The 26,855-nt window shown below is 46.0% G+C and overlaps 1 protein-coding gene across 2 annotated transcripts in view; it reads left to right on the top strand.

Annotated features, from left to right (window-relative positions):
• Window positions 1-26,855, top strand: part of lama5 (laminin, alpha 5) — a 66,917-nt gene that overhangs the window by 24,184 nt on the left and 15,878 nt on the right. The window contains exons 7-49 of one of the 2 annotated variants that reach the window (XM_061258017.1): window positions 3,270-3,385; window positions 5,464-5,582; window positions 5,875-5,965; window positions 6,178-6,312; window positions 6,647-6,706; window positions 7,002-7,142; window positions 7,469-7,606; window positions 8,280-8,414; window positions 8,539-8,673; window positions 8,809-8,946; window positions 9,106-9,158; window positions 9,413-9,512; window positions 9,785-9,837; window positions 10,052-10,157; window positions 10,300-10,399; window positions 10,547-10,703; window positions 11,671-11,800; window positions 12,132-12,274; window positions 12,433-12,536; window positions 12,688-12,841; window positions 14,262-14,425; window positions 14,588-14,696; window positions 14,989-15,086; window positions 15,259-15,463; window positions 16,064-16,190; window positions 16,535-16,674; window positions 16,924-17,039; window positions 17,276-17,487; window positions 18,335-18,536; window positions 19,716-19,860; window positions 20,030-20,170; window positions 20,636-20,797; window positions 21,177-21,284; window positions 21,718-21,801; window positions 22,222-22,452; window positions 22,996-23,109; window positions 23,506-23,636; window positions 24,166-24,246; window positions 24,368-24,582; window positions 24,876-24,976; window positions 25,190-25,373; window positions 25,775-25,918; window positions 26,606-26,757. In XM_061258017.1, coding sequence (XP_061114001.1) covers window positions 3,270-3,385; window positions 5,464-5,582; window positions 5,875-5,965; window positions 6,178-6,312; window positions 6,647-6,706; window positions 7,002-7,142; window positions 7,469-7,606; window positions 8,280-8,414; window positions 8,539-8,673; window positions 8,809-8,946; window positions 9,106-9,158; window positions 9,413-9,512; window positions 9,785-9,837; window positions 10,052-10,157; window positions 10,300-10,399; window positions 10,547-10,703; window positions 11,671-11,800; window positions 12,132-12,274; window positions 12,433-12,536; window positions 12,688-12,841; window positions 14,262-14,425; window positions 14,588-14,696; window positions 14,989-15,086; window positions 15,259-15,463; window positions 16,064-16,190; window positions 16,535-16,674; window positions 16,924-17,039; window positions 17,276-17,487; window positions 18,335-18,536; window positions 19,716-19,860; window positions 20,030-20,170; window positions 20,636-20,797; window positions 21,177-21,284; window positions 21,718-21,801; window positions 22,222-22,452; window positions 22,996-23,109; window positions 23,506-23,636; window positions 24,166-24,246; window positions 24,368-24,582; window positions 24,876-24,976; window positions 25,190-25,373; window positions 25,775-25,918; window positions 26,606-26,757 — 5,674 coding nt within the window. Of the gene's footprint in view, window positions 1-3,269; window positions 3,386-5,463; window positions 5,583-5,874; window positions 5,966-6,177; window positions 6,313-6,646; window positions 6,707-7,001; window positions 7,143-7,468; window positions 7,607-8,279; window positions 8,415-8,538; window positions 8,674-8,808; window positions 8,947-9,105; window positions 9,159-9,412; window positions 9,513-9,784; window positions 9,838-10,051; window positions 10,158-10,299; window positions 10,400-10,546; window positions 10,704-11,239; window positions 11,379-11,670; window positions 11,801-12,131; window positions 12,275-12,432; window positions 12,537-12,687; window positions 12,842-14,261; window positions 14,426-14,587; window positions 14,697-14,988; window positions 15,087-15,258; window positions 15,464-16,063; window positions 16,191-16,534; window positions 16,675-16,923; window positions 17,040-17,275; window positions 17,488-18,334; window positions 18,537-19,715; window positions 19,861-20,029; window positions 20,171-20,635; window positions 20,798-21,176; window positions 21,285-21,717; window positions 21,802-22,221; window positions 22,453-22,995; window positions 23,110-23,505; window positions 23,637-24,165; window positions 24,247-24,367; window positions 24,583-24,875; window positions 24,977-25,189; window positions 25,374-25,774; window positions 25,919-26,605; window positions 26,758-26,855 lie in introns of both variants that reach the window. The other variant, XM_061258016.1, reaches the window with a different exon arrangement.

Below are 26,855 nucleotides of genomic sequence, written 5' to 3'. Positions count from 1 at the left end.
ATACTCCCTTGTGATAAGGATCTCATCCCTGTCAAATATGATGTCATTCTTTTACACACCCTTAGGCTCCTTAAAACTGTGGAAAAACAATGTAGAGATAATTTATGAAGTTATTAATTGGCTGAGATATAAATACTTTTTCTTTCCCGGTGTGTAAATGGTACTTGTCAGTTTGCCACACTGTCTTACTACTATGCATTCATGAAAACTTCCAGAGTAATTCGGTTCATAACCAAGAAAGAGGGAGTGGAGTGATTTATTTGTCTGGAATATTAGCCGGAATGATGCTTCATAACCTGGATCTTTTCCTGCTACAATGTTTGTGTGCAATAGTGTGAACGCCTCTTCAGTGCTTCGTCTAAACAGATCATCATAGAGCAGAGCAGCCTGGGGCAGAAAGGAACATTCTGGAGCATTATCTATATGACATTCTGCGTCCTCAGATTTAACTTCATGATGTTTCCCCCCTGGAGGCAGCTATGTATTCTGAATAAGTGTAGGGTTGGGTCTCTGGAGTAAACTGTACCGCATGGTTTAGAAAATGATGTATTGCTTTCCATTCCTGCCTTTTTTTATATTCCGGATGAGAAGGATCTCCCAAACCTGTCATTACACTGCCATGAGCCCCACAGATACAGCACACACCTGCACACATACAGTACCACAGTCCTGTGACATGTGCTAGGTCTGTAAGACATAGCAAAGATATCACTCCCAAAGCTGTGGACTCCCACCATCTTCACTGTCCATTCTCAAGATTAATATAAACAGCTGGTATATGGAGTGCCATCATTCAGTTTTCATTCATTTTATGGTTAATTCATAGTATAATTACATGAGAAAGTGATTCTGGACCAGAACTTAAATTTATAATTGAGCTTTGATAATACTCTTACTCTTAGTTGTAATACCTTCCCTGTATAAGTGTAATTTACAGCTTTATTAATGTACAGAGAGAGAAACAGAGGGAGGGGGGTAAATGAAGGTTGAATTCCTACATTCTTGGAGTTGAGGGTGGGTAGGTTTGCAGATAAGATGGTGAGTGATGGTGGGTGAGTGGTACGCTTTTCAGGACAGGAATGCCACATGTTGTAAGGTTATGGGATAGAAAATGTGATCCCTCTCAGTAATTCCCAGTGCAGGTTGGTTAAATTAACTGACATAAAACAGGAATTGGGGGGAGGCTGACAGTTTGTTTAAGACTTTTTGGAATATTTCACATTTCTGTTTATATCTGTGGATACATTTTACGAAACATTTCTTTTTCATTTTTATCTACATTTCAACATCCATACAGTGCATTGACCTGCATGTAGATATACTGCTATCTTTGGTAAACCACAAATTATTTTTTCAAACAATACATGCAAAAATATTTCATATTAATTATCTGTGCAATGCTAAGCTGGCCTGGATTCCCTCCTCTTAACTTTGACTCATAATTGAGTGTAGAAGTGTAGCTTATATCTTCACCAGAACACATTTCCCTTGTACAGCCATCAGCACAATTTACAAATAAAATAAATCTTTATACTCACACGTACAAATGTTGACTGAATCCAGGCCTTTTTCTTTTTGATCATGAGGTCAAGAAATAAAAATAAAAACTTAAAAATAAAAAGTAATAATGGTAATAATAATTTGTATGTCCACATTGTGTATGTAGAAGCTGAGGCCCATTCACATGGACTCAGTGGTGCAAGAGGAGGAGGGGTTACTCTGGAGGTTACAGGAAGAATTGAAAACAACTTTGCTTTTAATGCTAAAAACAAGCAGTGGGAAAACAGAATGCCTTGCGATATCTTGAAATCATGCATTTATTTCATGCAGCCTATTTTCACACCTTAAAGTTCAACAACACCACATTGCACATATGCTCTCTCAGGTGTGAAAACATTGAGCAGCATTAGTGGTCTTCAGGCAATATTCAGCTCACAGGGGATTCAGCCATGTCTGTGTTGTTAGAATCAGATCAGTGAGTCAGGGGAGGAGGCCAGCGGGAGGTTGATGTATTTTGAAAGATGTCGGTTGTATGTTTGGGGGTCACGTATCTCTGTTGAGACTGGTGTTCTGGACCATTTGGGTTTACTCGCTGAGGTTTCTGTGACTGTGATTAGGGATGTAGTAGGCCCTTATTCCCCAACTGTTTACCAAAACTATATGAGAACATAAACATGTTCTATGATGAGAACGGGCCATTAAGCCCATCTAGTGTCTTCATTTTGCCTACAGAGCATGGGTAAATGTGTCCTTTTTTAATGAGTGAAACTCAGTCATGCGTACGGTGCAGCCATGTGATGAAGCAATCTATACTGTGCAATTAATTGCAATGTACATGTTTATGTGTATGTCTTACTTGTACATTATAAATAATTAGTAGTTCATAATCCTTGTGTTTTATGAATCGGAAGCAATTCACATAACTTTATGTTTATTTTCCTTTCCTGTGCTTGTGGCATGTTTATATGTGTGTCTGTGTGTAAGTGTTTGCGTGTGCATGGGCGGGGGTGAGGTAGGGGGAAGGTTGTTTTGTTTTATTTTGGAAGGTTTTGCAATCAATAGGTTTTTTCTGCCTTATCCCCATGTGTTATAACCAAATTGACATCTGATTTATTACGTATAAGTGTATGAGTTTTTGATTGTCCTTGGATTATGTAAAGCTCATTGATGTGACACCTGTAATTCTGACAGCTGTTTGGTGAATGGAACAGCTATAGTATGTTAAGTGCCTGCAGCACAGCTGGCTGTAGTGATGTCACCCTTCACCTCTCCTCTACGTTTAACATCACCTCAGCTTGTGCTTCATGACGTTGTACTGACCAACGCGGGCTTCTAATATTACATTCAAATCAAACAAAGATGTTTCTGCAGTCCCTTTAAAAATACCATGACCGATCAGGTGCAACCATCTGCCAAATATTTGTACAATTTTGTTATAAAATATATTGAAAGACAGAACTGAAACTTTCAGGTTTTCTAAATTGTTCTGTGATAACACATGAAACTTCAGTGAATGAGTGGGATTAACCTTTCTAGAATGGTAGTCTAATCTCTGATCTTTTCAGCATCTCTCTGAAAAGAAAGAGGAGAAATGTCTGTTCTAGTAGGACAAAAGCCAAATTTTCAATTGCAACTATACCTGCAATTGAAGTTTGTGCAATAGCCTGTACACAAGAATGTTACAACTGAGCTTCTTAAAATGTTTAAAAAAGTGTAGTTTACTTGTGTTATGTTAATCACATATTTGTATCTTTTCTTTTCTATGATAGACTGCAGTGTGACTGCCAGCACAACACTTGTGGGCCATCATGTGATCACTGTTGCCCTGGATTCAACCAGCTGCCATGGAAACCAGCAACAACGTACAGCGCCAACGAGTGTGAACGTGAGTCCAAACTAACTGACCCAGAGGCTGCTGGAGCTTACTGTAGTAACTTTCTCCCAATCATCATGAGGTTTCAGACATATTTAGAATGTATTAGTTTCCTTAAATTCTTCATTCTTAGCCAATGAATTTGTTGCCTGCAGCATTCTAGTTGAGGCAGTTGTTTTTAGTCCAAATAAACTGCCCTAAGGTACTAATTATTGACTGGGCTTTGAAGTTAACATCAATCTTTTCAATCAGCATAAAAAATAAAGCGTATGGCTGAGTGCAGTTGAGTGATCTCATGGCCCCCTCCCAATCTCTCTGGAAATATCTACCTCACTCCATGAAGTGTTTAAAGGTACATTAACATTGATTATGTTTGTTTAGTTGATTGAATGATCTTATCTCTGTTCTCACGAAGCGTCATAGATCTCAGAATACATTGCATGCAAGTCAAACTCTAGTTTGGTGAAAAATGTTGGAAATATAGCGCTTCTACATCTGTTAATCATAATGAAAGCATGATGCTGAGGAAATTGGGCCATTTCTGCAAGACATGCAGTATCTGTGGGGGTAAAATGATGATGTACCGTTTTGACCATCAGAAGTGCCCTGAAATAGGACAGCTATGTGCTTACATGGGACTGCCTGAGTAGTGTTTTGCGTGTGCAAGGTTATGAGTTTGTTTGCGGTTCTTCTGCTACAAAGTAACATGAGAGGAACATCTGTTTTCTGGACTGGAATCGTTTTAACTAGATCAAGCACAGACTCAAGTAATATAATCTGATCCTGTTTGTGCGTGTGTGACTCAACCAAAGTGCCAAGGTGGAAAGCCCCTAAATATCTGTAACTAATGTTTAGTCTTATTTCTGTTTGACATCACGGACGCTCTCTTTTGTTTATGTCTCAGATTGCTTTTTGAGATATAAGTGTATCACTGAATTGCTTCCACTGAATCCACAGAATTGCTTTAATTCAAACTTCAAAATTTTGGTTGAGATTGATTTGGCTGTATCTGGTGGCCAAAATAGAACGTATCTCTACATGTCATCCAACTGCTCTGACATGAGGTATTTTCCTGAGCTGCAGTTATTAGTTCATCAAAGGGATATGTAAGCTCTTTTTGATGCCCTTGTCATTGAAGAGGGCTACATTCAATTTCCTGAATGTTGTGTGACTTCTCTTTTTCATTTTATTTTTTTATCTACTGTAATATGTTGGCACCAGTCCATCATATAAAGGATTGTGTTAGCAAAATGCCTTGTACTTGGTGGCAGCATTCTACTCTTCATACTGCTTGTGTATATCTCTTTTTCTTTCTTTCACATTGTTTCTTCCTCTTTCCTCCTTCTTATCTTCCTTTCTTCTGTCCCTCCAGCTCTCCCTCTCTCTCTCGCTCTCTCTCTCCCTCTCTCTCCCATTACATTACATTACATTACATTATTGGCATTTGGCAGACGCTCTTATCCAGAGCGACGTACAACAAAGTGCATACCCATAACCGGGGATAAGTTCGCTGAAAGACCCTAGAGGGAAGTACAATTTCATCTCTCCCTCTCTCTCTCTCTCCAGGTGCAGGCCTGTGTTGTGTGGTCTTGTTTGTTCAGTGTGGTTGTATTAGTCTGTTGATGCATATGGCTCTGTCCTTCCTTCCCACCCACTCACCTCCTTACACAAATTCCTCCCTCTGGGATGTAGAATACTTGTTTAAATCACTCATAAAACTTAGCAAAGGTAAAGTGGCATACTTTTGACCTTAGAGAGCAAATATACAGTAAGTGCTTTGTATTTGTTTGATGTATGCATGTAAAATCCAAAGTGATATTATAAAAATATTATTTTTATTTAATTGTGGCTATTATGTAGCGATCGTCTCTTCCAACATTTGAGCGACATTGTGTTCATGTTTGCGGCTGGCTTTCTTCTTCTGTTTCCCTTGCTTTTGTGATAGATTTAATATATGTGTTCTGAAAATGTACCGTGTGTTAGCTGTGTGCAGGGCATAATAAGGTCCAACAAAACATATTTTGTTCATAATACTGAATGGGTGAACATCCTATCCCACAACATGCCCTTGTTTTTGCCTCATCTTGCAGCGTGTAACTGCCACAGGCATGCGTTTGACTGCTACTACGACCCGGAGGTCAACCGGAGGAGGGTCAGTATGAACCAGCTGGGGGAGTACCTCGGTGGGGGTGTGTGCCTGGAGTGTCAGGTGAGTTCTGTTCCCTCAGCTCTACCTGTATCAGTATTTATATAACGCCTACTAATCATAATAAAAGAAAGAAGTCATGTGACTTTCAGTGATCTCATGTTTGCTCAGCAGTGTGTGCACTATTAGGTGGTGTAAGGCATAATACAGTAGCTTTCATGCTGGCTGTAAGATTCATTGAAGCACAAAACATAAGAAAAACAGAGGTATAAGGTGTCAGTTTGGGGACAGTGAGGCTATTGTATTGCTTTTAGTGGTGTCTTATTTGGGGCACTGCGGTATCTTTCCCTCTCAGCACCACACCACTGGAATCAATTGTGAGCGCTGCATCCCTGGTTACTACAGGTCACCTGACCAGCCCCTGGACTCCCCATATGTCTGCTCCCGTGAGTCCCGCAAATCTCCGCAAACATCTGCCTGTGCAGCAAAGTCTCCACACAATCACGTAAAGATAGCTTTCTTAAAAAGCGTTTCTGTTATTTTTGCCTGCATTGCTATTTTCCTTTCGCTCAGGCCATTCAGCTGATGACATTACGGCATCATTCTTTCCTCACTATTTGCGCGGTATGTTCTAGACTGTTCTCTCCTCTCCCACCAGCCTGCGCCTGCCAGTCAGAGTTCACCGACGGAACGTGTGAGGATCTGACCGGCCGCTGTTACTGCAAGCCCAACTACACCGGCCGGGACTGCGGCACCTGTGCGGAGGGATACGTCAACTTCCCCGAGTGTTTCCGTAAGTGCAGTCCCAGTCTGGTAGCGGTTCATCTCGTCTCGTGGAGGTTCTCGCCATGTCAAAGCTTTTCACTCTTTCAAAAAGCCCAGTTCTACCAACAAGCAGTGAAACATATCTGTCAATGCAATATATGATAATGTAAAAAGAATCATGGACTCAGAATATATGTTATAGAATGTTGACATTGACACTTATTAACAAATTGGGATTTTATTTCTTAAAGATAGTATTTCTGTAAATCTGATCGATCATGGCAGAATATAACTGAGCTATATTATTTTTTTTGACATCATTTATTTTACCAACTGTCTTTTGTTGTTTTGTCTCTCTGCAGCTATTCCCATTTACCCTAACAACAATAATGGTGAAGTACTTCCTGCTGGGGAGATCATAAGTAAGGCTACAGTGCTTTTCATGTGCATGTTAATTCCTTTCATTTTGTCATATTTTTTAGATGAATCAAAACTAGACTGTGGAGACCGTGGAGTAGAATGAAAGCGCTGGCATGGAATGAAATTAAATGGGATTAGAACGGAATGCAAATGGAATGTGATAGAGTAGACTGCATTGTATGAACCAGTCAAGTCAGGCCACATGTATAAATTATGTTTATATGCTTTTATATGTTTTCTAGTTCTGCTGCTTTGTTTGTCTCTTTGTTTTATGATGCCATCTATCTTTACGCATAGACTGCGAGTGTAATGCTGCTGGCACAGAAGGGAACTCCTGTCGCCCTGACCCACGCACCCAGGCCTGTGTCTGCAAGCCCGGCTTTACTGGAGCTCACTGTGACAGCTGTGCGCCCAGGTTCTTTGGCCTGAACTGCCAGTGTACGTCAGGCTAATGTTTCCTCTGTGCTGACTGCATTGATTTCTTTCAGCTAGACAAACAAACAAACGCAACATGATAATATCAGTAGCTTATAGTTTTCTCACTTTTGCAATTATGCGAAGAAGGTTTTATCTTATGGACAGCGCGTTTTTTATTATCGAAATGTCTCCCATGTGTTGATAGGCTCTGTGGTGATCAGCACATTTAATTTCCTTTCGCCCCGTATTTGGGCCTGCCTGTGAGCATTCAGTGTTCTGCTTTTCCTTCTCACAGTGAGGGCTGGTTCTGTTTCCCTCATTTGCATGCGTGTGTGTTCCCCTCCCAGCCTGCCAGTGTTCGGGCCCTGGCTGCCTGGACGGGACCTGTGACACGGCCACGGGTCAGTGCCACTGCAGGAGCGGCTTCCAGGGGTACGCCTGTGAGCGCTGCGCTCCCGGGTACTTCAACTACCCCCTCTGCCAGCGTGAGTCCCCCCAAAACACTCTGACCCATCACAGCCATTCTGATACTGTCTGCAGGAAACAGCCTCTTTCTCTTACACTGTTTCTCTCTACATACACTCTATATACACAGGCGTTCTGATACTGTCTGCAGGAAACAGCCTCTTTCTCTCTATATATACTCTATATACACAGCCATTCCGATACTGTCTGCAGGAAACAGCCTCTTTCTCTTACACTGTTTCTCTCTATATATACTCTATATACACAAGCATTCTGATACTGTCGGCAGGAAACAGCCTCTTTCTCTTACACTGTTTCTCTCTACATACACTCTATATACACAGGCATTCTGATACTGTCTGCAGGAAAACACGCTCTTTCTCTCTATATATACTCTATATACACAGAGAGAGAGTGAGAGAGAGAGTGAGAGGGATGAGGTGGAATAGAAGAATGAGGTTGAGAGAGAGAGGGATGAGATTGAGTACAGACAAAGATTTGTGTGGGTACAGGGACAATAGAGAGAGAGATAAAGAGAGAGAGAGGTGAGGTGAGGTAGTTAAGTAGAGAGAAATGAGTGCAGAGAAAGTGAGAAAAATAATAAGGTAATCACTTGGCCTCTCTTTCTCTCTCACTCTCTCACCCCCTCTATTTCTCTCTCACACACACATACTCTCTCTCCCTCTCCCTCAGTGTGTGGCTGCAGCACGGTGGGCTCTCTCCCAGAGGGCTGTGATGCGTGGGGCCGGTGTTTGTGTCGGTCAGAGTTCCAGGGCCCGCGCTGTGAGCAGTGTCGCTCAGGCTTCCATTCCTACCCCAACTGCCAAGGTAGAGCACTGCCCAAGGCTTTTCCACCTGGAGCCATTGTTTGAACACAGTAATATTTAATGGATTATAAGGTAGTTATAACGTGACACTTGAGTAACATGCTGAGGTCTCTCCTCTGTACCAGTGTGCTCGTGTGACCCCCGCACCTCCCTGGACTCCAGCTGCAGTGTGTCAGGCCACTGCCACTGCCGGCCCAACTTCAGCGGCACGTCATGTGACCAGTGTGCGCCCGGGTTCTTCGGCTACCCCAGCTGCACGCGTGAGTCCCCCATCAGTTCCTCCCCCATCCAATACAAGCCGGATACTGTTTGAGTTATCTGCCAGCATCGAAAGATAATAATGTAAGGTACTGTACCTAGCCTGATACCCACGCTCTGTCCTTCCCGGCCCTCAGCATGCCAGTGCTCCATCGAAGGCTCACGCTTCAGCACCTGTGACAAGGTGACAGGACAGTGTGCCTGCCTGCCCAGCGTGGTGGGACAGCGCTGCGACTCCTGCAGCTCCGGGTCCTATGGCTTCCCACTCTGTCAAGGTAGCTTTACCCATCAGCCCCTTTGTGTAGCAGCACATTTACTGGTGCTAGAAGTCCTGCCTGGGGGGGGGGATGTTCTGGCCAGCAGGATTAGTGTGTACGCATGTTAATGCCTGAACCTGAAGTATTTCCCTTGTTGTTTTTTCCTTTCTTCTACAGTTGGAACCTGCAACCCTGCTGGTTCTGTGCAGAATGAAATCTTGCCAACAGTCGTAAGTGTACTAGTTCCTGACTGCTGAGTCTGTGTGTGTCTGTGTGTGTGTGTGTGTGTTGTCATTCAAGGCTGATCTGCATGTTTCCCTGTAGCACACTGTAAAGACTGCATGGTCTTTGCTTATATTCCAGTCGTTGCTGACACAGTCCCAGCTTTAACTGAGGATGGATGTGTGGGTGGATTGTGAGATTGAGTGCCTGCCCATGGCTTCTGATTGGTCACTGATGACTTTCACTTTCCTCTCTCTGACAGGGCAGCTGTGAGTGCCGGCCCTATGTTGAGGGCATTGCCTGCGATAAATGCAAAGCCCTTTTCTGGAATCTTTCTCCGGACACTCCGCAGGGATGCTCCAGTAAGACCTGTTGTTATCTCATCCCCGTTCACACTCTTTTCAATGCAACAAACATCGTATGCATTTCTGTGAATCTGAATAACAAAGCTGCAGTTGTACCTGTGCCTGTACAAAGTGAATTGGGATACTGTGCGAATGTCACTGTCCCTGTCTCCTTATTGGCTTTCTGAAAGTTTCTCACTGCATCTTTAATATAGGATTATAATCACATGATTAGAAAGAAATGAACCATGCATATTACTGTGTTACTGAGTTTGATCACTCTTCCTCAGACTGCGAGTGCAACACACCAGGGACCCTGAGCAATGTGGCAGAGTGTGCTCAGGTGAGTGGAGTTACACTACTGAACTGAAGGAGCAAGGTATCGGCATTAATATGGATTAGGTCATCAGACCAGTGATGGAAGTCTCTGTAGGGTACAGTTTTGGTCTATTGGCAGCTTACAAGTATAGATAAAGTGAAAATTCCTGTGTTGTCGTAAGTAACCAGTGTAGTCAGGATACTAATGGCTACATATCCCTCTTGTTTCTCTCTCACAGAGTAGCGGGCAGTGTTACTGCAAACCCAATGTATGCAGTGGCACATGCTCTGTATGCAAAGACGGCTACTTCAACCTGCAGGGGGAAAACTACTTTGGGTGCCAGGGTGAGGGAGAGAACCTGGAGCAAATCTGATCTTAAGCAGAGTTATTGCTGTGGTCGTTGAATAAGTGGAAGCTGATGGTTTGACTGTGTGTGTGTGTGTTTGTGTGTGTGTGTGTGTGTGTGTGTCCTTCCCTCCTGTCCAGGCTGTCAGTGTGACATCGGGGGATCTGCTGGTCTGTTGTGTGGGGAGAGGAACGGGCGATGCCAGTGCCGTCCAAATGTTGAAGGGCCAAAGTGCAACCAGTGAGTCATTCACTGAGTAATTTCACACTGCTACGATGAGTCCAACAGCACTCAGTCTGTCAACCTAATTAATTAGCAGCAACTGGCAGCAATATTTCAGAAGAAGTGCCATTACCAGTATTGAGCCTCTGTGTTCATTTTCAATAGGCCAAAACCAGACCATTACTTCCCAGACCTGCACCATCTGAAGTTTGAGATAGAGGATGGGACCGTGCTAGATGGTCGGCCAGTCCGTTTCGGGTACAACCCCCTCGAATTTGAGGGTTTCAGCTGGAGAGGTTATGCACAGATGTCTCCTATCCAGGTAAGTGTTTTGGATAACAATAAAAAAAGTATTATTAAACAAATATATCTCAATTTCAATTTCATTACAGGGTTCAAATATGTAATTGTAATATTCTTACATATTATCTTACTTTGTAATGATTTACTGTACACATCCTGCATAATTTAATTAAACCACCGTTGTGTACAAATACTTGCAAATACTTTTTTCTGTAGTAAAAATAAAAATAGGATTTGCAAGATGTTACTGTTGCCCAGTTGCCTCTGTGCATGTCCATAAATCTGTCCCTTGTTTTTCCAATGCGATGTGTGCTTTGCTGTGCTTGCCCCATGCCCAGAGTGTGGCTGAGTAGGCAGCTTGCTTTGGCTTGATTGAGGGGATAAAAGTCGGATTTTGGAGGGTGTTGGTTGAGGAGCACTCATTGGCTGCTGCTTCATTAGTGGTGGTGGTAATAAGGCGCGGCTTGCTTTGTCTTCTTTCCTACGTTCCGTTTGTCCTCCCCCGTCTCCTCCCTGTTCCCCGGGACGTCCCTCCACGGCCCCGTCCATTCCCAGCCCAAGGTGGTGGTGGCGGTTTCGCTGAGCTCCCCGGACCTGTTTCACGTAGTGTTGCGCTACGTCAATCGCGGCTCCGCGGACGTCCGGGGCCGGGTGTCAGTCCTGGAGGATGGGAAGAGCATTTTATGCAGCAACTGTAAGTGAAGGGTCCCCCCCAGCCCGGCCTCCTCTCTCCCCCCGCTCTGCATTAACTCTTGCTGCGGCCCTTAGCAGCTTGCCCTGGCTCTTCTGTTTGGGGCTTTTTTGGTTTCGCAGGGCCCCACTGAGGTGGCATGAAGGCGCAGCAGGGCAGCAGGGTTTCTGTGACGCTCTCTCTCAGGGTGTTACCCCAAATTCCTTCCCCGCCTTCCTCCACTTCACTCCTCCAAAGAGGCATACGGTCTTTGACCCAGACCCTGTCTCCACTGTACCCCCCTCCCTCTTTCCAGAACACAGTGAAAGTGCTGGTGCACGTGAGTGAGGCGGAGCTCTATCTCAGCCGCTTCATCCTCAGATATGTAAATACAGGAGCCGCCGTCTCCTCCGGTAAAATCACAGCCTATCAGTCTGGTAGGCAAGGTACGTTCATCATGAAGTCCCATCCCATCACACGGTCTTCTGCTGCCTCACCGTTTCATATCAAGCAGGATAACCCGATTTGTTAGTGTACTTATTTTAGACATTGCTCTCTTCTTCATTGAGAGGTTATATTATTTATTTTTAACGTTAGATGGAAATCCATTAAATACATTTATTACGTAAAGCCTGAACACCATCATTCTCCTCATTCATTTATTAGTGTGTTTCTTTGTCCGTGAGGATCACACTAACTTCAAACTGTATGTGACTCATACAGGTGTGTAATGTCTTTACTAATGCTAAGCACCCTCTCTTTCCCCCCTCTCATTAGGCTCAGATCAGTCCAAGCAGATCGTCTTCGCCCCAAGTTCTGAACCCACCTTCGTCAATGTTCCCCAGAACAACTTTGTGGAGCCCTTTGTTCTGAATCCCGGCACGTGGACAGTGGTCATAGAGGCAGAGGGGATTCTCCTGGTGAGAGCAAGAGGGGGGGCTGAATAGCTCAGATTGTTTTGACTGCCAATACAGATCTAAAAGGACCTTCCAATTCATGTTGCCAGTATCCTGTAAAAATGAGCCTAATACAGGGTTACAAGGTGTCTGGCTTACTGTATACAATGCTTTTCCTGTAGGACTACCTGGTGCTGCTGCCCAGTGCGTACTACGAAGCCCCCATTCTGCAGATCAAAGTAACAGAGGCCTGCACCTACAGCCCCTCACAGGACTCCAGCCAGAGGTGAGTGAGCTCAAAGGAGATTTCAGATGAAAAATAACAGTGGCCTTAATCCCTGGAAAGTGTGATGTGCACATTGATTTAGTGTGCTGATACAAAAATAATCCAGAAAGCTGAAAAAAAGCTGTATTTCCTGTCCCGTCTGTCTTTGTAGCTGCCTCCTCTACAAGTACCTTACCTTGGATGACTTCCCCTCCATTTCGGGAAATGATGCCAGCTGCAGATTCGATAACCACCTTCCACGCCCCTGCCAGAGCGAAAAGATCACGGCCCGACACCCTCCCATGGCCATCTGCAGCGGAAGTGATGTGAGCGTCACAATGCAGTGTGTGTGTGTGTGTGTGTGTGTGTGTGTGTGTGTGTGTGTGTGTGTGTGTGTGTGTGTGTGTGTGTGTGTGTGTGTGTGTGTGTGTGTGTGTGTGTGTGTGTACAGCATGAGTGGCGGCCTGTAGCGTAGTGGTTAAGGTACATGACTGGGACACGCAAGGTCGGTGGTTCTAATCCCGGTGTAGCCACAATAAGATCCGCACAGCCGTTGGGCCCTTGAGCAAGGCCCTTAACCCTGCATTGCTCCAGGGGAGGATTGTCTCCTGCTTAGTCTAATCAACTGTATGTTGCTCTGGATAAGATCGTCTGCCAAATGCCAATAATGTAATGTAATGTAATGAGTGTTCGTGTGTGTACAGTATGAGTGTTTGTGTGTGTGTGTGTGTGTCTCTGTGTGTCTGTATGTCCCTGTATGTGTGGGTCCACAGTATGAGTGTGTGTATGTGTGGGGGTGGGTGCTTGTGGGTGAATGCATGTGTTCTTTTGTCTGTGTGTAGGTGAGCATGTGTGTGTGTATGCAGGTGTGTACAATATGTGTGTGTGTAGGTGAGCATGTGTGTGTGTATGCAGGTGTGTACAATGTGTGTGTGTGTGTGTGTGTGTAGGTGAGCATGTGTTTGCAGGTGTGTACAATGTGTGTGTGTGTGTAGGTGAGCATGTGTGTGTGTATGCAGGTGTGTACAATGTGTGTGTGTGTGTAGGTGAGCATGTGTATGCAGGTGTGTACAATATGTGTCTGTGTGTAGGTGAGCATGTGTGTGTGTATGCAGGTGTGTACAATATGTGTGTGTGTGTAGGTGAGCATGTGTGTGTGTGTGTGTGTGTGTGTGTGTAGGTGAGCATGTGTGTGTGTATGCAGGTGTGTACAATGTGTGTGTGTGTGTAGGTGAGCATGTGTATGCAGGTGTGTACAATATGTGTCTGTGTGTAGGTGAGCATGTGTGTGTGTATGCAGGTGTGTACAATATGTGTGTGTGTGTAGGTGAGCATGTGTGTGTGTGTGTGTGTGTGTGTGTAGGTGAGCATGTATGTGTGTATGCAGGTGTGTACAATGTGTGTGTGTGTGTGTGTGTGTGTGTGTGTGTGTGTTAGGGGGCCAATGGGGGTTTGACAAGAAAATTATAGCTTGGGGGAATACTTTACCTCCGGCATGTAAAAAATAACAGGACCTTTGCCGGGGAGGAGAGCATGTGAAAACTTGTACATGACCTGATGTGCACAGTAAAATACTCAGTGTTACGTCAATAAATGCACTCTGACAGCATACTTATGGTCCTGCTTGGACTCATCCAGTTACTTATAGAAATATCTCAGTTTTAATTAAGAATTTTTCAATGTGTGTGTGTGAAATGATGATATTTATGTTAGCTCATGTGAGTGCTCTGTATCCTGGCCTCCCAGATTAACGTGCAGCTGCGAGCTGCAGTGCCGCGGCCAGGGAAGTACGTGGTGCTGGTGGAGTACTCCAGTGAAGACCAAGCTCCACAGACTCTCACCGTGTTTGTGAACACACCGGGCGGACGCACACACCAGGAGTACCTCACGCTGCTGCACTGCAAGTACAGGTGTGTTTGTGCGTGTGAACGCAACCAAAGGCATAGGATTACTATGCCAATCTATAAATTGATATGTGACATATTTTTAATGGATGCGCTTCAAGCAAACTTTCCAGGAATGTTGTCATTTTGGCCGTAGCCCTGAGTTCTGTGCCTCTCTCCTGTGTGCAGTTTCCTGTGTCGAGGGGTCAGTGTGGATGACAAGAGCCGTGTGGCCATCTTCACTTTGTCCACTGACATCGATGTGCAGTTCCTCGCAGACAGAGCCAGTTTCTTCCTGGTGAGAGGATCACAAATTCCACTAATTCCTTTTCGGACACAACATGGTCAGACATGCACAGCTATTCACCATTTAGTCAGGGCTGTCTGCTTAGTGTGTCCAACCAAACTCCATCCATTTTTTATTTTCAATTTTCATTCTGTGAACTGAAAGTTTTTTCCAAAGGCCTCCTGCCATTTTGTTAATATTATGGTTTCCATTCCCACGTTTCCGTTTTAGCACTTATTATATGAATTATGATGGTAATTCCATCCACATACTCTCAACTGTGTGTTTAATTTGTTTTTAACAGTACAAGGTGTACCTGATCCCACATGAGCAGTTCACCATGGAGTACCTGAAGCCCAAAATGCATTGCATCAGCACGCACGGCACCTTTGCCCCTGACAGGTAGGGCTCAAATACTCAAAATACCCATTGCAAAATCAAAATGGCAGACTAACAAAAACGAATGGTAACTAATATCTGTCCTATTAGGTAGCCAAAATCTGGATGCCCTATTGCAGAAAGACATATGCATCACACATTTCAATTTGGTGCGTCTGATCTTCCTCCCCCCCAGTGCTGCCTGCATCCCGTCCCGTTTCCAGACCCCCTCCCAGTCTCTGGTGCTTAAAGAGGGCCAGGCGTCTCAGGTGCAGGACCCAGCTGTGGCCCTCCCGCCTGACTCACAGTCCCTGCCCGCAGACGCCCCCCACTGGGCGGCTGGTGACCGCCCCCCCACTGCCGCGGATAACGCAGACCACGTCCGCCTCGATCACTCACAGGTCAGCACCTCACACGCCTTCACTCAGTCGTCCCTTTAGTGACCACTCACAGGTCAGCACCTCACACGCCTTCACTCAGTCTTCCCTTTAGTGACCACTCACAGGTCAGCACCTCACACACCTTCACTCAGTCGTCCCTTTAGTGACCACTCACAGGTCAGCACCTCACACACGCTTACTCAGTCTTCCCTTTAGTGACCACTCACAGGTCAGCACCTCACACACACTCACTCAGTCTTCCCTTTAGTGACCACTCACAGGTCAGCACCTCACACGCCTTCACTCAGTCGTCCCTTTAGTGACCACTCACAGGTCAGCACCTCACACACGCTCACTCAGTCTTCCCTTTAGTGGTTAGACCTCTTTTATCTAAATCCCTTATCAGCCAGTTCAGAAGCATATTGTCGTCTCTTTACAGTCATAACTCCCTCATCTTCGTTTAGACTCATACAAACAAGCAAATAAAAAAAACTGTTACAGACACAACAATCGTTTTTTACTGGCAAATATTCTCACTGGATATCTCTCTGTGGATTTAGGAAGTTTTCATCAGGAATGAGCTACTAAAACCAAAGTCCCTGTCTTGTGTCCCTGGTACAGAACGCAGTGGTGTATTCGACGAGGGTACAGAGTCTGGGCGGCTATGTCTTCATCCTGCACTACCATCAGCCCCTGCACCCCACCTTCACTGTGCAGGTCTTCCTCAATGGGGGCCGCATTTGGCAGGGTGAGCCCTGCTCTCTTGCTTCCACACACAGGAGCAAATGTAGTGACATGGACATTTCAGTATATGATGTTTGTGCTTTTCTGAGGAAAGTAATAAGTGCAGAATGGTGATGTGTTGTACTGTGTTAGTGGTAAGTGGTTGTAGGATTTCTACTGTTTTATTATCTGAAATGAAACCACTTTAATATGCACAAAGTAGGTTTCAGTAAAACGCAAATACAAAAATATATAGGTATTAGAATGTTTACATTCTGTAAAAAAACATTACTGAAGTACTGCTTGTGGACACAGAATAACTATCAGCAAAGTGGGGAATAATCAGTGTGCTGCTTATCCCCATGCCAGGCATCGCCAACGCCACCTTCTGCCCCCATGGCTACGGCTGCCGCAGTCTGCTGAAGTCAGAGGACAAGATCATCCTGGACGTGACGGACAACGAGGTGGTGTTGACTGTCCAAGTCCCCGATGGCAAGACGCTGTGGCTGGTAGGTTCTCACTGGAGCCACTAATGACTTATTGTACGACTCATTATCTTTACTGTCATTTACTGAATACACAGGGTTTTACTGTCTGCTTTCATCCGCATACAGCGATGGCTGGACGTGAACCACAGTTGACATTTCAGTCACAACATTATGATTATTTACAGAAATGTGAAATACCCTGTGCTATTTATGTGCTGTTTTATTAAGGTTGTGAGAACTTGTTATAAGTGTTGCATGTTCTTGTGCCAGGATTACATTCTGGTGGTCCCAGAGGGCAGCTATAGCTCCAGCCACCTGAACGAAGAGCCTCTTGACAAATCCTACGACTTCATCAGCAACTGTGGCCAAAACAGCTTTTACATCAAGTGAGTTTTCAGGATATTAGTAAGCCAATGGTACGTTACTAATGGTGTCTGCACTAATGACCAAAGAGCTGTGCACTCCACATTAAGAGTTTCATTTGGTCTCTCGCTCTCCGGACTGCAGAGACACAATGACGGCAAAACAAGTGTGCGAATGTTTGTGCAGAATTTCTGTACTTCTGTACAGTGATTGTAATGTGTCTCCTCTGCTCTGTCCCTGTGCCCTTCCTGCCTGGCAGCCCGACGTCCTCCTCGCCCTTCTGCCGGTCCTCGGCCGTGTCTCTCTCCGCCTTCTTCAACAACGGCGCTCTGCCGTGCGGCTGCCACGAGGCGGGGGCGGAGAGCGACACCTGCCAGCCCTTCGGCGGGCAGTGCCAGTGTCTGCCCAACGTCATCGGGAGGGACTGCTCCCAGTGTGCCACAGGATACTGGGGCTTCCCCAACTGCAGGCGTGAGTTACCCAGTGTGTGTGTGTGTGTGTGTGTGCCTGTGTGTGTATGAGTGTTACCCAGTGTGTGTGTGTGTGTGTGTGTGTGTGTGCGTGAGTTACCCAGTGTGTGTGTGTGTGTGTGTGTGTGTGTATGAGTGTTACCCAGGGGAGAGTGTGTGTGTGTGTGTGTGTGTGTGTGTGTATGTGTGTGTATGAGTGTTACCCAGTGTGTGTGTGTGTGCGTGTGTGTGTATGAGTGTTACCCAGGGGAGAGTGTGTGTGTGTGTGTGTGTGTGTGTGTATGTGTGTGTATGAGTGTTACCCAGGGGAGAGTGTGTGTGTGTGTGTGTGTGTGTATGAGTGTTACCCAGGGGAGAGTGTGTGTGTGTGTGTGTGTGTGTGTGTGTGTGTATGAGTGTTACCCAGGGGAGAGTGTGTGTGTGTGTGTGTGTGTGTGCGTGTGTGTGTGAGTTACCCAGGGAAGAGTGTGTGCGTGTGTGTGTGAGTTACCCAGGGGAGAGTGTGTGTGTGTGTGTGCGTGTGTGTGTGAGTTACCCAGGGGAGAGTGTGTGTGTGTGTGTGTGTGTGTGTATGAGTGTTACCCAGAGGAGAGTATGTGTGTCCGTGTGTGTGTGTATGAGTGTTACCCAGGGGAGAGTGTGTGTGTGTGTGTGTGTGTGTGTATGTGTGTGGATGAGTGTTACCCAGGGGAGAATGTGTGTGTGTGTGTGTGTGTGTGTGTGTGTGTGTATGAGTGTTACCCAGGGGAGAGTGTGTGTGTGCGTGTGTGTTTGTAGGAGGAGCGTTACCCAGGGGGGAGAGTGGCTGTTTGTGTATGTGTGTGTAACTGAGTGTTCCTTCCTCTTAGCGTGTAGCTGTGGCACACGGCTGTGTGAGCAGGTCACAGGGGAGTGTATCTGTCCTCCGCGCACGCTGCGTCCGGAGTGTGTGACCTGTGAACCGCAGACGTTTGGCTGCCACCCGCTGGTGGGTTGTGAGGTCTGCAACTGCTCCCGGCCTGGAATCCTTTCTGTGGATGTCAGCTGTGACACTGACAGTGGACAGTGCAGGTAAGCTCAGTGAAGCTGTATACAACCTGTGTTTACGGTGAATATAAAGCCCTCAGCAAACTCATAAGCTGGGCATGTCAATGAACACTAATGTCCACCCAATGTAGCAGTAATCCTGGAGATGAGTTCATGCAATTTAGCTCCATTATCTATGATAACTTCATAACAAGGATTCAAAATGACAGTTATTGCTGTATCACAGCTTTAAAACATTTTTTATAACATTCTTTATAACAGTTCTCCATAAACTTAAAACCATGAGTCAACCAGCTAATCGGCAATGACAAACAGTTTCCCAGTACCTTTTTCCCATGACCTATCTCCCAGGAATTCTTCTAAAAACAGCCAGCTGTGACCCTTATGACACTATCACCGGCTCTCCTCTAAATGGAAGGCCACTGCATTTTCCAGCCATTCCGTCGTGTCCTGTCTCTCTGTGGGAGTTGGCTGAGTCAGCTTCTCTCGCTCTGATTACAAACACAGCCAGGAATAAGACCACAGGGCTGGGAACCTGTCTGCTCGATTCAGCTCCCGAAGCACGCCAGGATAGACAATCAGTTTCCCGAGTTTGTCAGCAACACGGGAGCCCTATTTTTAGCACTTGATAAAGCCGAATCGAGAAAGGGCTGGCGAGAGTGAGTAGTGGTGAGTGCCGATGACAGGAGTTGGGGGTGGGACTGGGGTGGGGCTGGGGCTGGGGTGGGGGTTGGGGTGGGGCTGGGGTGGGGGTTGGAGTGAGGCTGGGGTGGGGGTTGGGGGCTGGGGGTGTGGGTGTGGGAAGCTGAGGGAATGGAAAAGGACAGGCTCTAGTCCCCCCTTGTGTTGACTCTGCCTGGAGAAATTCAGCCACGAGGTGCCACATTCCTGGATTACATTCCAAATCTGTGCTAAGAATTTGTCTAGACAAGACAAGTTTGTAAAGATTCAATCAGAAACATTGCTGGAGGTTTAACGGCCGGCAGCGTAACATCTGGCACTGATTCACATGCATAACACACACACACACTTACTTATCCCTGGCAGGCATGTATAGACACCAGCTTAGAGTCAATTAGTCGAATGAACCATCTAATCATTTCCAATTAAATGGTTGCAAGACATCACAGAGAAGCGAATGCCCCTTCGTCTACTTATATCTGCTTCTATTATTTAATCGTTGCATCCTCACCTTTTTTTCAGATGCAAGAACAACATCATTGGTCGTCAGTGTGATCGCTGCGCCCCCGGTTTCTACGGTTACCCAAACTGCAGGCAGTGTGACTGCCATGAAGCCGGCACGGAGAGCGATGTGTGTGACGCTGTCTCAGGGCAGTGCCTCTGCAAGGTGGGCCTCTTCTGCACCACTGTCTATTCAACTGCCAACCGCTGCCATCATGTTATTTAGTCTCTTTCTGAGGATAGAAGTGTCGTTCAGAGTCTGGCCCAGACCGGCGCCCCGCCGCGCGGCCTCTCCCCTCGGCCCCAGTCTATGCTGTCCTGTCTCTCTCCGTCAGGAAAACGTGGAGGGAGCGCGCTGTGACCAGTGTCGGGTGGGAAGGTTCCACCTGGACCCCACCAACCCCAAGGGCTGCACCAGCTGCTTCTGCTTCGGAGCCACGGACCGCTGCCGCAGCTCTGAGACACGCCGCACGGAGGTACGCTCCGCTAACGTGCGCTACACCAGCTACACACACTCACTGAGCACTTTATTAGGTGCTTAAGCCTTCTGCTGCTGTAGTCTCTCCACTTAGAGGTCTGATGTGTTGTTATTTGCGTTTCTGTCACCTTCTGTCAGCTTTGACCAGTCTGGCCTTTCTCCTCTGACCTCTCTCATTAGAAATGTTTCTGCATACAGGATTGCTGCCCATTGGATGTTTTTTGTTTTTGTTTCGCATTATTCTCTGCAAACACATGATTGGCTGATTAAATATTTGCTTTAACAACCTATGTACAGGTCTACCTAATAAAGTGGTCCCTGAGTAGATTAAGCCTAATCCTTGACTAGAGATTCTCCATGCAAAAAAGAACAGTTAGCCCAGGACTAAACTTAATATGTGTCTGTGAAGCCCAATAAATACTATATAGCATTGCACTTAAATGTTCCCCTGTTAACCTCCCAGCTCGTGGACATGAAAGGCTGGGTTCTGCTGGGCGGGGATCGGCAGGAGGTTCCGGTCTCCACAGATCTGGACCAGGGCCTGGTGGAGGCCGACTTGGGCGACGTGCCCGATGTGTATCAGGACCTGCACTGGCACGCTCCCCGCAGCTACCTGGGAGACAAGGCAAGCACACCCTGCGGCTCTGCGCCTGTACCCGCACACAACACCACCCCCTAGCAATCATTCCCTGCCATCAAATGTACTGCCCTCTGCTATGAATGTACCCCCCGCCACCACAGCACCTTCTCGCCCTCGTGGGGAAGGGTTTAGTGTGCCGGTGCTCAGACTCAGTGGTGCCGGGGGCGGAGAGGCAGATAAGCCCCATCAGATAGAAGCGCGTTGGGGGAGCGGAGTGGAAGGGGGGGAGGGGAGAGGTGATTGCGCAGTGAGATAAGATTTTACTTTGAGACATTTTTTTCTTTCACTGGAAAAATTCTTGAGGCAGTTGATGAGTGATGCTGGGTAGCTTGTGATATGAGCGTGCAGGTGCCTGTCTCTCCAGGTGTCGTCGTATGGAGGATATCTGCGGTATCACCTGCAGTCCCAGGCAATGAGGGGCGATGTGCTGGCCCTGCCAGCTGAGGCCTCCCGGCCTGACGTCATTCTGAAGGTACTCCATATGACACTCACCAAAAGAGTCACATTATAGCGCAGGATGTGTAGTTTGTTCTTGCTTTTAAAATGATGGTCGGTCATATTTTTATTAAGGTTTCAGTGACCTTAAATAAAAATTAAATACCCCAAGGGGCTACTTCAAAGGACTGTAGAGCAATTGGGACAAGGAAACATAACCATAAATTACAGTGAAACTGAAAGGACAAGCATTATAAAGGGACGCTTGAGTTAAAGTCTCGGGCTAAAAATGGAACAATTTCAGAATAAGGTTATTAAATCCCAGCTTTTAAATACCTATTTTTAGGTATAAATAACTACAGCTATGCTTACTGAATGAATGTTTTTAGTATGTGATAATTACTGCAGCAAGTAGCCTGTTTTGGTGTACTACAGAGTGATCACCCTGATGTGTGTCATTGTGCATTCAGGGTAACCAGATGACGCTAGTCTACCTGGAGAGAGAATATTCACCTCCTGGAATCCCCCATGAGGGGATAGTTCACCTGGTGGAGGTAACATTTATGATTTATTTGTGTTCCTTTTTCCATTCCTTTTTCTTTTAAAGTGGCCAAGTTTGCTCAAGCATTGAAAAAAATCTGTGAACACAAAAGCATTTTTCAAGAAAACTCTCCACTGGAGTGTAGAAGTGTTGTTAACACAGCGTCAAAGCTTTTATATCAGTAGCCAATGTCTTCATGCTATAAAAATATCTCTGTAGCTGTTGAACAACTGTGTATTATGAAGAAAAACTAAGGGATGTTTTGAACACCTATATTGAGACCTACTGTTTTCCTGTGTACATTTGTAAAAATAAATGTGTCTTTCCGGCCCTTTGGGCTGTAATGTGAGTTGTATAGGTGTGTGTGTGCGCTCAGTAGCCCACGTAGCATGTGCTCCCCACATGCACTGTACACATTCCCTCTGTCCCACAGGGAAGCTTCCGGCACGCACAGACCGGTAACGTGGTGTCTCGGGAGGAGCTGATGATGGTGCTGGTGGGGCTGGAGTCCCTGCAGATCCGGGCCCTGCACTCCCAGTCCGCCATGGGGGTGTCGCTGCGCGGAGCGGTGCTGGAGGGTGCCGACAGCGCGTCCTCAGGACAGCGCACCAGCAACGTGGAGCTCTGCTTCTGCCCCGCCAACTACCAGGGCGACTCCTGCCAGGTACTGCAGGCCGCACTGATACAGAGCTCGGCCCATACTGTCCTGCTCTATGGCCACTCTTACACCTGGTCACCTGCTCCTGTTCTGCTCAACTGCTCCTGTTTCTGTTCTGCTCAACTGCTGCTGTTTCTGTTCTGCTCAACTGCTCCTGTTTCTGTCCTGCTCAACTGCTCCTGTTTCTGTCCTGCTCAACTGCTCCTGTTTCTGTTCTGCTCAACTGGCCTGTTCCTGTTCTGCTCAACTGCTCCTGTTTCTGTTCTGCTCAACTGCTCCTGTTTCTGTTCTGCTCAACTGCTCCTGTTTCTGTTCTGCTCAACTGCTCCTGTTTCTGTTCTGCTCAACTGCTCATGTTTCTGTTCCATACCTCTGGTGCTGGGTTGGCTATAAGTGTAAGCCTCTTACAGGCTTAATTTGAGCAATAGAGCAGATGTATTTGTGAAATATTTGTGAAAATGTCTCCAGCACATGAATAGAAATTGCTTGTGTGCATTTTGCGTGCTTAAGATTGACCCCCTGTGGTAACCTCAGTATTTTCCCCTGCAGCAATGTGCTCCAGGTTTCTACAGAGACACCAAGGGGCTGTTCCTGGGGAAATGCGTCCCCTGCAGTTGTCACGGCCACTCTGACCTATGTCTGGATGGAACAGGCGTTTGTGTGGTGAGTTAATTGTGTTTGACACAAAAACATATAAGACAAGTTATGGAAAGGCTGTTTTAATCAAAAATAAATTCTCTAGAGGAATTATTACCAGATATTGCATCAGCGGCATGTAGGTGTTTGTGTCTAGGGATAGCAGACCAGCTGCAGGGTTTAACCTTTAAGGGGTGTGCTTACATTTGTTCATGATTAATGATCTTTGATTTATTCTCCCTCAAATTGTGTCCATCTCTCAAAATTCCTTACAGAGACACAGGGGAAATCCCTTCTGTGCTGTCACTTTAAGGCACAGTCGAGACCAACACTGCTGCCCATGCTAATTTTAGGCTTTAGCATAGCTGATGGAGTGTTGTAAGCCGTTATATTGGAGGTAATTGTTCTTTACTTCACGTGCAGAACTGCCAGCACAACACGGCAGGAGAGCACTGTGAGAAGTGTCGTGGCGGTTTCCTTGGTAACTCCACGGTAGATGGGCATGCCGTCTCCTGCAGCAGCTGCCCCTGTCCTCTGCAGGTGGCCTCCAACAAGTCAGTCTTTATTCTCACATTTCTCCACTGTGGGGAAACATGTTGAATCATTTAGAGCAGAATTTACTGTTCACGTAAACCATGAATCCTGGCCACAGTTCATAAAACATGACCTCCAACCTTGCTTCAACGTAGATATGTTTTTAGTTCATGTTTGTGAATTCCCTGCTAAATTTATGGTCCTCTCATTTTTTCCAGAAATATGGCCGTTTGTGTTTTATGTAAATAAACCTTTCAGGGCATCTTCAGTGCATCTGGAGAAATGTATCTCTGTAGGTTGTGCTGTTCACAGAGCAACAAAAACACTTTTGTTGGTGTAGCATTAACAACACATGAAAGTGCATTTTATATATTTATAGGAACCTTTGTATGTCACATTTCAGTGAAAGGCTTCGCCATCATTAACAGATTAACTGATTAATTAACAGTTCACCATTTTGCTGCCAGCAGAGATGCATTGACAGTGGTTAATGTAATTTAAGGAATTTGTTTAGTAAATATAATCAATACTGCTGTTTCCGCCTGCTAGTTTTGCATTGGGCTGTGTGGAGAAGCCTGGCAGGATGCAGTGCTTGTGTATGCCTGGGTACGCCGGACCCCACTGCGAGAGGTACTGTCTCCGAGTGATTTTACCTACTCTGTCATTCTGAGGCTGCTTGTGCCCGATCATATAATGCACAGGGATTTTAAAGCCCTTTCCCACAATTCCTCCCTTCACTCATGCAATCTAGGTGCGCCCCCGGTTTCTATGGCAACCCCATGGTGATTGGCAGCACATGCCAGCCCTGCAAGTGTCATGACAACACAGACCCAAATATGCTGTTCAGTGACTGCCACCCACTGACTGGAGAGTGCCAGGGCTGCATGCACAACACGGCCGGCCCGCAGTGCGACCTCTGCGCACCTGGCTTCTACGGAGACGCTCTGGCTGCCAAGAACTGCACCAGTAAGTCTGAACCCCCACCTCACACGCATCTCACCCTAAAGCAAAAACCCTTCAGCACCTGTGGGAAGGTTACGCTGTGGTTTTGTTACACTTCATTTGGAATTGAATAATGTAGTATTTGTTTTGTCTCACTTTTAATTTTTATTTTATTTTACCAGTTATCCTATGAGGACTTATAGGATATATTAGTTTGATCATTATATAACTAAAAAAACAAGTTGCAAGAAATAATGTTACTGTTATATGTAGTAGCTGTATATTATAATGCTCCCTTCCTTTCCCAAATCTTCCAGAATGCAACTGTTCCCCGTGTGGCACTGACACATGTGACCCTCATACTGGACAGTGCCACTGCAAGCTGGGTGTGACCGGAGCCCAGTGTAATGTCTGTGAGGTCTGTATGCTTTGCTTACCTTCCTGGATCCTCTTGCTCTGTTTGAGATTAAACGTAATGAAATATGGATATTCTTAAAATATTGGCCACATTGGAGAGGAAATATAGAAGTTGTAGTTGCTATGCTAAGCCTGTAGCTTAGCATAGGCTGTGCTGTGTGTGAGGCGGAGCTGGTATTAACCGCAGCTGCTGCTATGCGTGCTGTTCCCCCAGAACGGGGCGTTTGGGTACGAGACCTGCGCAGGGTGCCAGCGCTGTAACTGTGATGCTGCAGCTGCCCTCGTCCAGCCCTGCGACCCCAGGAACGGGACCTGTGCCTGCCAGCCCGGGGTCAACGGCCCCAACTGCCGTCAGTGCGCTCCCGGATACTGGGACTACAGCCCCAGCGGCTGCAAGAGTGAGCAAGCAGGGCACACAAGCCTATTTACATACGCAACACAGCGAGCACTCTTTCTGAGCGCCGATCCACTTCTGCACGAAGGCCACGCATAGAGCTGAGCAGTATTTTTCCATGTTCCAATTTAAAATCTGTTTATGTGCTGTGTACCATCTATATTTTCCACTCTATGGAGGAGAAAGTAAGCTTCAGACACAGTACATGTGAAAAATATAAATGCCTTCCCCCTAGTCTAATTCTCTCTCTTCCTAGAGAATTTACTCTTATTAAAACATACTGCAGTTCTTGTAATAACTTGGTCATTTTAGGATTTTGGACTCCTGCATAACCAGATATGACGAAAAAGATGTGAAGCTGTCTCTTAAGCCTACATGTGTGTGCTGCTCTGTTCCCCACCCCAGAGTGTGACTGCAAGGCAGGCCTTTGTGACCCCAGGACCGGGGAGTGCAGGTGTTCCGGGGGCTTGACAGGGGCGCAGTGTGACACCTGTGCACACAAGTTCAGCGTCCCAGTGCAGACTGGAACAGAGCCTATGCAGTGCCATGGTGAGTGAAGACCATGCAGTTACCAGGCGACCAGAGCACTTTCTCACACTGGCTGTTCATTCAGAAACTTCAGCAGTTTCTCTCCCTTCTGTTATGGGTTACATGCTCCACTCCAGTCTCTTTGTTTGTTCAGTATACATATGGAACACAAACAATTTATGGAAATAGAATCTCTGTGTTATCTGACCCTGCATAATATTCTTTACCATGCAATGTTACATTACATAACATTACATTACAGGCATTTGGCAGACGCTCTTATCCAGAGCGACATACAACAAAGTGAAAAGTACATACCCATAACCAGGGATAAGTGCACTGAAAGACCCTAGAGGGCCTCCTAGAGGGTCAACTGCTACCTGTATAACAAAGATAAGGACCAGGGCCTATTTGATCGGATTTATTTATTTATTTTTAACTATGAAGAGTAATGAAGGCCAGAATTGGTATATTTACTGGCAAGAACTCTTACTGGTTTCATTTAGATTCCATTCCCTATCAATGTGTCTACACTTCAGTCATATAGAACCAAAATACTTTCCAGTTGTGACTACCCATAAGACAAAGATCCCATTAGTGAGTTATAAAACATGAAGTACAAAGAATGATGTCTCTTACTAATAAAATAGAAAGTCAATATCCATGTGATTTGTGCTGTGGGTCGTTGTAACTGATTGTGTATGACAGTCTGTGACAGCTGTGTCATCGTTCTGCTGGACGACCTGGACGGCATGAGCGACAGCTTCAGCTCTGTGAAGCGGCAGCTGGCCAACCTCAACGCCAGCTCTATCGCCTGGGCACAGCTAAACAGCCTCAACGAGTCTGTGGCAAACATGACTGTGCGTACTGTATAGTAAAACAACGTGACGCAAGAACACCTGACAACAGACGGTTCATTATCAACATCATAGTACATCAACACTGCTAGTACTGATAC

This window comes from Conger conger, chromosome 10, assembly GCF_963514075.1.
Source record: "Conger conger chromosome 10, fConCon1.1, whole genome shotgun sequence".
Classification (NCBI taxonomy): domain Eukaryota; kingdom Metazoa; phylum Chordata; class Actinopteri; order Anguilliformes; family Congridae; genus Conger; species Conger conger.
The sequence above is the reverse complement of the archived record's forward strand: the minus strand, read 5'-3'. Positions and strand labels throughout refer to the sequence as shown.